Here is a 12676-nt window from a genome sequence, read left to right as displayed (position 1 = left end):
TTGTGAGTTACTGAAAAAGTTGAAACAAAAAAATTCAGAGCTTCCAAGGAACTTCTTGCTTTTGCATGCTATTGCTTAATCATTTTATGTTTTTATTGTAGAATGTTTGGGCAAATATTCCCTATAAGCCTTTCAGACTTTTCTTCCACAATGGTTGTCTGAATATCATGGCTTGGAACCAGGTTGCTCCGCTGTTTAACATGATCAGTCAGTGGCAACCAAGGCTAGCAGAGTCTAAATATTATATATATTTTTTCTTTTTTTATACTAGAGTAAGGCTAAAAGAAGAAAAACACTTTTTCTGTTAATAGAATCCTATATTGTCTTTCTGCTGCGACTGCTGCTACCAGCTCTTTTGGAACATGGAGAGCTTCATGCTCAGCCTCTCCTTTTGCTTGTCTGTCTGTTGAAACTGTAGATTCATATGTTTAAAACATTGACCCCTGTTACCCGATTAAAACATTGACATTTAAAACATGGACCACGATGACCTGCAGCATTACCAATTCAGCATGATATTGATCCAGTTCCACAACATGGAAGGGAAGATGTGGGAGGGAGAGGTGCATCTCTGAAGCATCAGTACAAAAGATGGACCAGGCCGTGGTGTTTTGGAACGTTATTAGCATCAGACTACAGTGTGGGTCTGTTTGTCCTGGGGCTAATGGTTTGGTTTTGGCTTGGGTTGAATGGTATGAATTTTAGTGGATTATTCTTTGAGATTTCAGTCTAAAATGATGGTAATAGCATCTGGTTTGCACATCTGAATTATTATATTAGGGACATAAGTCCGTCTTTCTGCTTTTTAGAAGTGAACCCCACACATAATCATGGGACCAGATTTGAATTTTGAACCTAAATTTTCCGTGTCATTCGTGAAATTTTGAATCTTTGAAGCTCTCATCTGAATCCATTTTATAGTAATTTAAATTACAGATAAAGAAACAGAGAAAAATCCTGGACAGATGATTTTTAGAAAATGTATTGCATCAAGCTTTCCCCAGTACAATGTTCTGTCTTTTAACAAAATACAGTAACGCCTGACTGGAACTGGTCTGTGCCAATTTAGCCCAGTGTCAAAGGACTCAAATTCAGCCTTGAAATATGTATCACTAGTTATGCCTCAAATTATTTCTATGTATTTTCTCCCCTAAGAGGAAAAATGAGTTCAGCTAACCACACAAAATGGTATATTGTTATGTATTCTCTTGAATTATTGGCAATCTGCCTCACCATGTCCGATTCACTTTAATTAAGAATCTCCTTTCCATGACTGTTACACAGCTTTAAGATTCAGACTTTTTTCTCTATATTGATTTTGCTGGCTTAAGGGAATTGTGGCAGTTTAAAATATTTGTGTATGGATTGCTGTAATTTGCATTAATCTCTGCTGGCTTGAAGATTGTTATGTAAGGTGTATAAATGGGTATGGTTATTTCTTATTTTTTCTATGCATTTGGAAATGTATTGTTTAGAAAGTGGACCCTTTTACTTTTGTGCACCTAGGTGGTTTATATACAGTTCTTTGTATGTGCTTTGCCATCTTATGCTTTCTCCTGCTTGGTTTCTGTTTTTGTTTTTTGCTTTATGCTGCTAGTAATTAGGATAGCAACAAGTTACTGGGGGAGAACAGAGAATGGGCTCAGGTGGTTCATTTTTTTGCTTTTCTGTCTGGCTGCCATCTTTGCAATTCTTTCCTCTGGAACTACTCCTCTATTTTGTTTCTAGTACTTGAGAAATTCAGACTGTCAGTAGCAAGGGATAGTACATTTGGTACCCCCTGATTAGCACAAGAAGCTGGAAAATAAATTAAATGCCAAGGAATTATAATGTGGCTTTTGACACTGAAGAAGAGGCAGTAGGTTGAATTCCAGTTGAATCGCCAGCAGTACTACATAACAGTTAAGGACAGGTAGGATGCCTTTCTAGTGCCACCATGGGACAATTTTCTGGGTGAAACAAGTATTGTTGAATCATTACACCAGTCTGGGATCACAGGTACCAAGCTTTTCAAATGAGATGCAAGGAAATAGTGGTGGCTGTATCGGTTTCCAAGGCTACTTAGGGACAAATGTCCATGGTACTTGGAAACAGTGTCTAGATGGTAAACTTACCATTTCTGGTAGTGCTGTCTGGCAGCCTGCTTCCTGAGTCAGGAACAGTGCAGCTATGTCTACCCGGGCAGGCTAATTGGCATTAACTCTCAGCAAGGTTCATTAGTCCACTCCAACCACCATGTGGAAGTAGCTGCACTGTTTCTAATTGAGGAGGCAGTCTGTGTAGAGTGGCACTATGGTGGTTAATGGCAAGATTATGCTATGGACATAACCATTGCCACAAAACATTTGTAGCACTTATTAGAACCGGGCTGCAGGCCCTGTTTTTCTTTCTTTATTCTGACATGGCTAGTTGCACATTCTCTTCTAAACTTTTCTGGGTGGAATTGTATACAGCTGTTCTTCCTTGCAGAAGTGAACCTGTTATGTAGTGCTGCTTTTGCTTTCTACCCTGCAAGTGGCTGCATTTTGGTTGGACCTGAAGAAATGTAAACCCTTTCGCTGTATGTAGATAGTTTGCAGCATGCTTAATGTTAGCAAAGGTGCTTTGTAAATCAGTTGTGAACAACAACAAATATTTATGAATGGTTTCCTTTTTTCCTCAGCTTCCATTTGAGATGGAGATTTATTACATCCAGCACGTGATGCTTTATGTTGTGCCCATCTATCTTCTGCGGAAAGGAGGTAGGTTAGCAATTGGTGTTTAATATATGCAAAATTAATTTTAATTAATAAGTACAGTGTGTTCTGTTGTGGGTATCAGCTTTTCCTTTATAAGTTTTACACATTATTGTCCTATCAGTGTCGTGGTAGAACCAAGGAGGTGCAGTCGTGGATGAGGCCATCGTGCGTTAGACACAAGCTGTGTTAGGTACTGTACAAACAGAACAGATTCTTTACCTTTTATTTCCATGATTAAGATAGATAGTGGCTCACTGTGTCTGAGAATCCTGCCATAAAAAAATCCACTAGTTGTTTCTGATGTTACTCTTTCCATTAATGTGCTGAGAAGGTTATATAACACACAACCATGAATATGGTGCTGTTCCACTCTGTTTAGGGACCTGCTTCTAACCTAGCAATGGATTAACTCAGACAGTAGAACCTCATATTAAATCCCAGAGGCCTCAGATTCAGTCTCTGCTGACAACTCCCAGAGAGAGAAAATATTAGAGCATAGGCAGATTAATGCATGGGCCAGCTGGCCCCTGCCTCGCCATGGATGAAACCAGCAGCCGGGCTGGGCGCATGCAATGTGGCGGGCTGTGGTTGCCGGGCACCACTGCTCTGGACTGAGCCACGGTGGGGCGAGCGGCCGCCCCGGAGCTTGGTCTGCATCACGTGCCCTGCAGGCAGCAGCTCTACACCCCTGGTGCCATCTCCAGCGTGGACCTGTGGGCAGGAGCAGCCGCTGTGGGCTGGGGGTGCGGAGCAACCTGCTCTGGCCACTGCTTCAGCTGCACCAGCCAGGGATGGAGCCCGTGGCTGCTGGGCAGGGCGTGGGTTACGGGGAGGAGTGGGCCCCGGGCCCCAGTGAATCTTAATCCACCCCTGCCTTACAGACTAAGTGGTTCAGAGAGGCATAAGTTTTTTGCAGGCATCACCTTACTTCATGAGATGTCAGAAGTGTGATATTACAATTTATGACAGTAGGATGCAGTCCAGTATTTGCCTAGAGAGGGGGCTCAAACCCCAGCCCATGGGCCAGATCTGACCCCTTGCGTTGTCACATGGCCCATAGAGTTTCCCACAGGCCCAGAAATTTGGCAGCAAGGGAGCTGTGTTTTGTGGTTTTAATCACAAATGGTCTAAATAATAATGAACGTTCCAGATGAGTTTAATCTGCTGTACTAGCTGCAAGTTTGATAGTGCTGCTTATCAGTATTTAAAATATAGCAGTTGTTCTAAAAAAGCTAAATTGGGAGCGTCGCAAACTGCTAATTAGTGCAAGATGTGGTGTTAACAGCTGCTTAATACTTTGTATATCACTGGCTAAATGTAATTCTGGCAGTATTTCTGAACCACTAGTGTCTTGAGCTCGTTAGAAATCCTGGCAGATAATGTAGCCTGCTTAGAGTACATGAGATTCTGCATGTAGTTTTTAGGCATTGCCGTAGGAAGTCTCAAGGGCTCCCATTTTTACTGCCTTGAATTCTGGAATAAAGATTAGGTCACTTGTACTGGTGCATGCTCCAGATGGGTCCGGCAGAGGGAAACGGAAAGAGTCAGTGTAGTTCAGCAGCTTCATCGCAGCTCCCCCTCCCTCCCCCCAGTGGCGTTGGTCTAGCTCTGCCCTCAATCCGTTTACAGCTGTCTGCTGCCATCTAATGTTGGCGCGAAAGCAGTGAACTTTGATGCTTCCTGTGGACTAACAGACATCTGCTGTGATTGCCCTTGGCTGACAACCATAGTCAGGCACTTCTAGCTAGTGTTGCAGTTGGTGTCTGTTCCCTGACCAGTTAATACCTTGTTAATAATGTGTAAACTTGTGTAGTACTTGTGGCCAGTGTCACTGGAGACAGCTGTACTATAACTAGTACTGAAAAAATGTCAGTTCTTTGCTGATTTGAAGTGGTTCTGTCCAAAGGGATTATTTTCTGTTGCCATTCTGCCTGTCTCACGGCATCTGGTTCAAAAATGTTAACTCAGTCTTGTGTGGACTGTTTTAACATCATTGACCTCTACCAGCATAGGGTGGTATGGATAGAGATGACTGCGTATTTGGGATATAAACTTTCATCAGTGAGTCTACGGATTATGATCTGCAAAAGTGATTGAAAGCACAAAGGCTGAGGAGAGGAAAATGGATTGTGTGTATACAGTGCAAGGGTACTTCATTGTACTGGGGTGCGTGCTACTATGGTACCTTCTGACTTGAGAGGGTAGAGTTTCGCCTCTAGTGAAGTCTAGCTCATTCCCCAAAAGCCATGTACCTGTACCTTGAGTTTTATTTTAGGCCACTTTCTGGTAGACAGATAAAAAGATCATTTGAAATATTATGGCACTGACCCAAGCTGCCACCCATACCAGACTGGCCAGAGCTCAAACTCAACTACCTGTTGAAGTCGTCCTTCCAGGACCAGAGCTGTGCACCGCAGCTACATGGGCTGAACCTGTCTGTGATGGTGTAACCGCAACACTCTAGTTTTTAGTGCTGTTGGTTTGAAACTCTTAAAAATGCATCCTTTTAGCAATGTAGAAATCATGTTTTGGTTTTTTTTCTCTAGTCTCTCCTTGATATCCCAAATGGGTAAAATCAGGTAGGGCAGCACCAGAAGCATCAGCTTTCTGTGTTTCCTAGTTGATGTTGAGGCCCTGCTATGCTCTGGTTAGGTTCAGGTGCCTGGTATTCATGTTTCTGTGCTGCAGTGAACAGTGTAAGCTGCCGTATCCTGGCTGAGCTGTCTCTGTGCTGACCTAACATTTATCTCGGGGAAACCTGAGATATTATTCTCTTCCCTTCTTCCTTTTAGATGCACCATGTGGACCAATATATTTTATTTCCCTCCTTAATCTTTACTTACCTTTCCAGGCCTACAGAGTGAACACAGTACATGTTCTTTTCCAGCATCGTAGAGTCTTAGTAAAGGTAGAAAAGATCTCACGCCATGGATCAGACCAACCTTTGTTCTGTTTGTAACTACATTATGACTGGTGGTGCAAAGCAGGTGCAGTGTTGACTTAAGTGGCCAACACAGGAGACCAGCATTGCAGGAGAATTCACAGGGAAAGTAGAGCTGCAGTCTTTTATTGGTCCTACCTTAACCCCCAACCTCAGAGCGTTTTCCATGTCCCATTAATTCCTGGTTGCTAGAAGGAGCCCCTATTTAGCTGGAGATAAAGTATCTAAACTGAGGTAACTCTGGCTTATAGCAACAGCTATGGTATGAAGGAGAGGCATAAAAACTGTGGTATAAAGCCACTGTGCTGCATCCCTATTCCCTGAGGAATGGCTTTGATGACAGAGTTGGAGTCACAATTTTGGATTTAAGAGCCAGGATCTGATTTAAGTAGATGTCAGAGACTCCTGTTTTGCATGACCAGGGCTAGGTACAGATAGTCAAAAAGCCCAAGGGTAAATCAATTCAGACTTCTCAGGTTAGTCTAAGCTGCATAGATTGAACCAGTAAACAAGCAAACAGACATTCGCCTTTGATTCCAGAAATGCAGCCACATGCTTGCAGTGGCCCAGCCAGAAGCTGAGGAGTGCGAGAGCATACCTCCCTGCTCAGCTGGAGCAGACAGCTTGGCCCACCTTACAAGGAGGAGGGGAGGGAGCAAAGCAACCTGAGATGCTAGGAGACTGAATTAATGTGAATCTGGAGGGGATCTGGGACAGAAGTTCAGTAAACTAATTTAACCTAAATCAGTTAAGTCTGATACTACATCCATCCAGGCTTATCTTAAACTAGTTTCTGCCATTTTGAAAGAGGTTTATGTGCAGTGAACTTCTGTTGTGTTACTGATTTGAACCCATTTCTGAACACTTATACTGGGTTATGTATAATTTCTGTCCCTAGCCCAGGTGTCCAAGATGGAAAAAAAAAAATTGCTTGCTGTGAAATACTGCTGAAAATGATTACAAACCATCATTGGCGATGCGTAGGGGGTGCTCGCGGGTGCACATGTACCCCCTGACATTGGCAGTGCACCCCCTGAAAGGAGCACCACTGACCCTGCTGGCAGCACCTGCAGGCAGTCATCGCTCGCCACCTCCCCCCTTGCTGACAATGTTGCCAGTGGCATCTGCAGGTGGTCGCCGACCACTGGTTGGTGTTCGCCACCCTCCCCCCCATGGCCACCTGTGGGAGCTCCCTGTTTGCTACTGCCACACCTCCACTGCTGCTGCCTCCGCCACTTGTGGGCAGTTGCCATGCGTCCCCAGTCTTCGGGGGCACACGTTCATGCAAACCATTGTAGTTTACACCAGAATGCCATTGTTGCCTTCAGTGGCTGGATCCAGATATGCAGGCATGTGTGGCTTGTGGTGCCACAGGTCTCTTTGTGGTGCTATAAACTGCATGCCTGGCACATTACATGTACCCCACACTGCAGATTTGCAGCAAGGGCAAAATTTGCTACTGGAAAATTCCGGTAGCAAACCCCCTCCTTCCCTCCCCCCCCGCCAAAAAAAAAGCAAAAAAAAAAAAAGGGGGGGGGCATGGCACATGCCACAGAAGCGTGTGCTGGTGCATGTGGAGACTTGGTTCTCCCTTCCTTCAGTTTTTCTTTGGCTCCTCCAGCACACTGGGAGACGGGAGAAGTGGGGAAAAGACAGTTTGCCCCAAATGGGGCATTTTGTCTTGCACCAAAGCACACATGCAGGGGCATGCACAGCAGCAAAAAGTTGTGGCACAAAGTTGCCCCTGCATGTGGGGATGCACCCAGTAAGACCTCTGACTAAAATCTAATCATAGCCTATGCTCTGCTTGGTAAACATGCTAGCGGTCAGCTATTTTGAGAGCTGTTTTCTACCCAATTCCCAATGTGGTTTCAGACCACTAAGATACAATAGATATGATCTTTGTTGCTAGACAGCTGCAGAAGTACTGCGAGCAACACCAAGATCTTGCATGGCCTTCATTGACCTATGGCCTTTACTTCAATCAGAGGCCCTATGTAATATTCTCGTGAGATTTTGGATGCCCAACAAAATTTGTTACCATTATCAGAATCCTTCATGACAACATGATCACAACTGTCTTAAGCAGTGGCTCAGAAATAGGACCCTTCACTATTAGAACTGGAGTCAAGCAAGGATGTGTGATTGTAGCAACACCCCTTTCCATCTATAGTGCAGCTATTCCACACCTCATTGCTGAGAGAGTTCCATCGGGAGTCAGCGTCCCATATGACATGAATGTGAATCTCTTTCACATCGACCAGTTACGTTCCAAATCCAAGATAAACCAACAAGTCCAATACCGATCTTTAGCTTGGGGAAGATTGTGTTATGTGTGCCCACTCAATTGAAGAACCACTCTTGATTGCTTCTGAGAAGTACAGGAAATGCTTGGACTCATGGTCAACTTCACAAAAATGTTACCAACCCACCATAAACCGACCAGCTGCTCCTGCATACATGACAATTCTAATATTATAAAATCCGTAATCTATCCGTCTGTCTGTCCATAACGCTTTTATTTGCACTCTGATTGGCTGACTGAAACAACCAATCAGAGTGTGAGTACAGCGTTGGGACAGGAGGTGGTAGCGTGGTGGAGCGCTGCCATGATGGCAGGGACATGGGATGGGGGGGGTGAGGCCAGCTGAAAACATTGAAAACACCCCCAAATTCTGGAACATTACCATTGGTAATGCCTTTGGAAAATCATCCATATCGGAAGGACAGAAGAATGAAAGCCAGTGTTCTGACTCAAGGAAACACCACCAACATTGAAACCATGTTGATGATACACCAGCTCTGTTGGATAGGACATGTCATAAGGATGCCTGACAACTGGCTCTGAACATGGGTCCTGCACTCCCAACTCACTGATGGTCATTGCTCTAGAGGTGGGCAAAAGGAAAGAATCAAGGATACCTGATATCACCAGGATCTGCTCCTTTCTCCTGGGGAACTATTTGCCACATCTGCAATTGAACATACAGATTTCAGATCAGCCTCCACAGTCATCTACAGACTCACTGATGACTTTCCTAATTTACTGGAAGACTGCTATCCTTGTATCGAGGGACTGTTGTGACGACAATTTTGAGAGCTCAGACAGCACTAGATGCCCACTTTACTGTGCTGGGGCTGGCAATTCACTTGGGTTAGGAAATAACCATTTTAAGTTCTGGAAAAGTGTATTTTGCAAAAGTGGCACTAAATAGGGAGGCAGTATGTGGCTGCCTCATTGGTGTTTGGCAGGCTGCATCTTTCTCTCTCTATATCTGGGTGACTCCAGCATGTATTTAGTTGATCTTTTGAAGAATTGAATGGAGCAGAGAAGTAACTCTTTTCCTGAAGAGGCGAAGAAGTGTTCTAGGAGGTCTAAAGCTTCCCTTTGCCTTCTCCTAGCAGTCCTTCCAGTCCATCAGGGCACCTTCCTTTGTGCCCAAGTGTCACACTTTCTCTTTAGCCCAGCAGGGGGAGCAAAGTTTCTATCATCCTATTAAGGAGTGCATGGGCTTCCTCACTTTGCAGAAAGGTAAGGAGACTGCAAACTGAGGCTTGCTCTTTGTCCAGAAATGCTTGGGCACTAGTCCAAAACCCCAGGTGTAGCCAACGCTGACTGAAGCAGTCTCACCAGCTTTGGGTAAGCAGTTGTTTAGTCTGACAGGCCAGTCTTGTTGGAGCAGATTCATTGTTGCACACCTGCATCCTGGAGCAGCATGCACACACCCACTTCATAATTAAGTAGATAGATCACTTGTTGGGAGCAACGCCAGAGTTTTCAGCTTCTGAGACAAGTGGTGTTCCTTTTTAAGCTGTAAAGGAACTGTCCCCCTGGCTCCAGTCACATCAGCCCCTCTCTGTGTTTGGCTCAGGCTTCCTCAAAGGCAACATCAGAAGAGACAAGTTTCCCGAGCATCGAGGAAGTGAGCAGAAAGCTCAGGAAGCCCTTCTGGTGTGAAGTTAGCTTATTTTGTCACATGAATGACAGCTGGAGCCAGCTTTTTGAGGGGCATTGGATTGCTTTGACTCGGTGAAAGGGTGAGCTGTGTTCTGTGATGTAGGACCATGGCTTTAAGCATCAAGTATGGGGGAAAGAATGACTCTTGGAGCTGTGAATCGGGTACTAGCCAGCATGGTGATTGCAACATTCCAGGCCAGTTGCACCTTTTATCTCTTTCCCCACATCCTGGCTTGTGGGCTTTCTTCAGTTGGATCCTTCCATTTTTTTTTAAAGGCCTTATTTAATGCTAAGACGCTGAAGGAGAAACTGGACTGCACTTGTTTGAAAAAAAGCCAGTTTAATGGCAGTGGATTATCAACCTTACACATAAGCGTCTGGTTGGGCAGAAGGGGGCAGTGGCTGCAATTCCTGGTCATAAAATGTTCTGTCAGGGCAACCCCCACTTTCACTTAGTGCCATTCCCTTCCTTGCCACACTAAATCGCAAGCATGGCAGGCAAAGATCTGTGTTTGCTAACAGCCTTCTGTCCCCTTCTTCCAACAGTACTGCATAAAGAAATGGAAGGAGTGCCTGGTGCTGGCCTTACCCAGCATCTCCATTGAAGCCCTCGCATACTTGGTCCATGAGAAGCTAGGCTGATCCATAAATGCCAGAAGGCCAGTAGCCCAAAGTAAGGACATCTGTGTAAACGGAAGATACAGGTTCTGGTCGGGACCAAATTCTGCTGAACAGCTCAGAGCCCAGATGGTTGCAAGATCTTCCTTTTTTTTTTTACCCTGTGGAAAGGTCACACGACACTCACCAGTTCTTCTGGCTTCATTACTTGTGGTGAGATATACTGACCTCTTAGGAAGTAATGGCTATAGAACATCAAAGGTGCAAATTAAAGATAAATGTAGACTCAATAGAGACATAAGGGTGAAAAACTGATTTCAGGTTGGTATTACCCCCTCTCCCCTCTTGAATCCTTCGGACTGCTTCAAGGAGGAAAGATGGCTTTCAGGACTTGCTAGCTGACAATGAGAATGCAGATCTGCTGGAATAAACTCTGTCATTAAGGAGGCCAGGGTTAATTTAGAAGAGCTGTTTCTGTTTGAACACTAGTGAGATAATGTGGCTGGCTCATCTTGTTTTATAAGCTTGAAATTACTTGGGTATATACTGGATGTTACAGTCCCGGTGGCTAAGTTCAGGGACACCACCTCCTTGAGGATATATGTGCAGTCATGAAGCCAATGAAGACAATGCTCTAGATTGGGTTAGAAGATTGGACAAATCCTAGAAAAGTACTAGAAAACTGAAATGACTCTACAGTCACCAGGATCTGCTCCTTTCTCCTGGGGAACTATTTGCCACATCTGCAGTTGAACATACAGATTTCAGATCAGCCTCCACAGTCATCTACAGACTCACTGATGACTTTCCTAATTTACTGGAAGACTGCTATCCTTGTATCGAGGGACTGTTGTGACGACAATTTGAGACGATCTATTTGAGACCTATAGCACTCAAATAGAAAGGAATTGTACTCTGAACTCTTCTGTAGAATTGTGTTGCAAGGGCTTAATTTTCTCTGACCTTCTAAAGCTCCGTGTGCGCATGTATACACGTGCACGTTAAATACACTTACCACTTTCTGTTAAACTCTTTTGGACTATTGTTTATTTCTACAATGGTTTGTGTTTCCAAAATGAGTTAAAATGAGCTTATAAATGTTGTATTACAGAAGAGCATTAGCATTAGTAGAAGACTGCATGGGGGGATCAGAAGTTCAGTATAAAATAAACAATTTCCAAGCATCCAACTGATAATCTCTAGCACAAACAATACTTTTGTCTTTGTATCTCAAGGCTTCATTTCTATTTTTTGATGGAGAAAGAGGACACAGAAGCTGACTGACTTGCCTGTGGTCATCCAGAGTGGTGTGTAGCAGAACCAGGAACTCAAGCCAGAGCTCCTTTATACCAGTCCACATCCCAGCCTTAAATTCTCACATCAGCACTGCCCATTACTGCTATTCTGACATATTAAAGCTTAACTTAAAATGAAATGCACATTGTCTTTTTGCCCAGCACCACTGCAAGCATGTAGCCTACTTGGATGATCCTGTTTTGGAAAGGACTTGTTGATTCTGTGCCTTCCACTGCCTTGGGCTTCAGCATTTCTGAGAACAAAGTTAGTCAGTGCTGGTATGTGACAGTTTAAATAGTTGAAAATGCTTACTATATATGAACGAATTATGCTGAGGGGACGGACAAATATAGGACAAATTATGCTGAGGGGAAACCAGCACGGGTTCGTAGCAGGCAGATCATGCCTGACTAATCTAGTCTCTTTTTATGACCAGGTTACAAAACGCCTGGACACAGGAGGAGGGGTGGATGTCATATACTTAGACTTCAGGAAGGCCTTCAATACGGTATCCCACCCCATACTGGTGAACAAGTTAAGAGGCTGTGACTTGGATGACTACACAGTCCGGTGGGTGGCGAATTGGCTAGAGGGTTGCACCCAGAGAGTCGCGGTGGATGGGTCGGTATCGACCTGGAAGGGTGTGGGCAGTGGGGTCCCGCAGGGCTCGGTCCTTGGACCGATACTCTTCAATGTCTTCATCAGCGACTTGAACGAGGGAGTGAAGTGTACTCTGTCCAAGTTTGCGGATGAGACAAAACTGTGGGGAGAAGGGGACACGCCGGAGGGCAGGGAACAGCTGCAAGCAGACCTGGATACGTTGGACAAATGGGCAGAAAACAACAGAATGCAGTTCAACAAGGAGAAATGCAAAGTGCTGCACCTAGGGAGGAAAAATGTTCAGCACACCTACTGCCTAGGGAATGACCTGCTGGGTGGCACGGAAGCGGAAAGGGATCTTGGAGTCCTAGTGGACTCCAAGATGAACATGAGTCGTGAGTGTGACGAAGCCATCAGAAAAGCTAATGGCACTTTATCGTGCATCAGCAGATGCATGAGGAACAGAACCAAGGAGGTGATACTTCCCCTCTATCGGGCACTGGTCAGACCGCAGTTGGAGTACTG

General features: G+C 44.6%; 1 protein-coding gene across 16 annotated transcripts in view; it reads left to right on the top strand.

Moving 5' to 3' along the window:
• Positions 1–12676, top strand: part of TMEM164 (transmembrane protein 164) — a 96881-nt gene that overhangs the window by 74734 nt on the left and 9471 nt on the right. For all 16 annotated transcript variants that reach the window (XM_025194231.1, XM_025194232.1, XM_025194233.1 and 13 more), the window contains one exon: positions 2663–2741. In XM_025194231.1, the coding sequence (XP_025050016.1) occupies positions 2663–2741 (79 nt within the window). The remainder of the gene's footprint in view (positions 1–2662; positions 2742–12676) is intronic.

The sequence above is a fragment of the Alligator sinensis genome, unplaced genomic scaffold (assembly GCF_000455745.1).
Source record: "Alligator sinensis unplaced genomic scaffold, ASM45574v1 scaffold1497_1, whole genome shotgun sequence".
Classification (NCBI taxonomy): Eukaryota; Metazoa; Chordata; order Crocodylia; family Alligatoridae; genus Alligator; species Alligator sinensis.
This window is presented reverse-complemented; position numbering and strand designations above follow the sequence as displayed.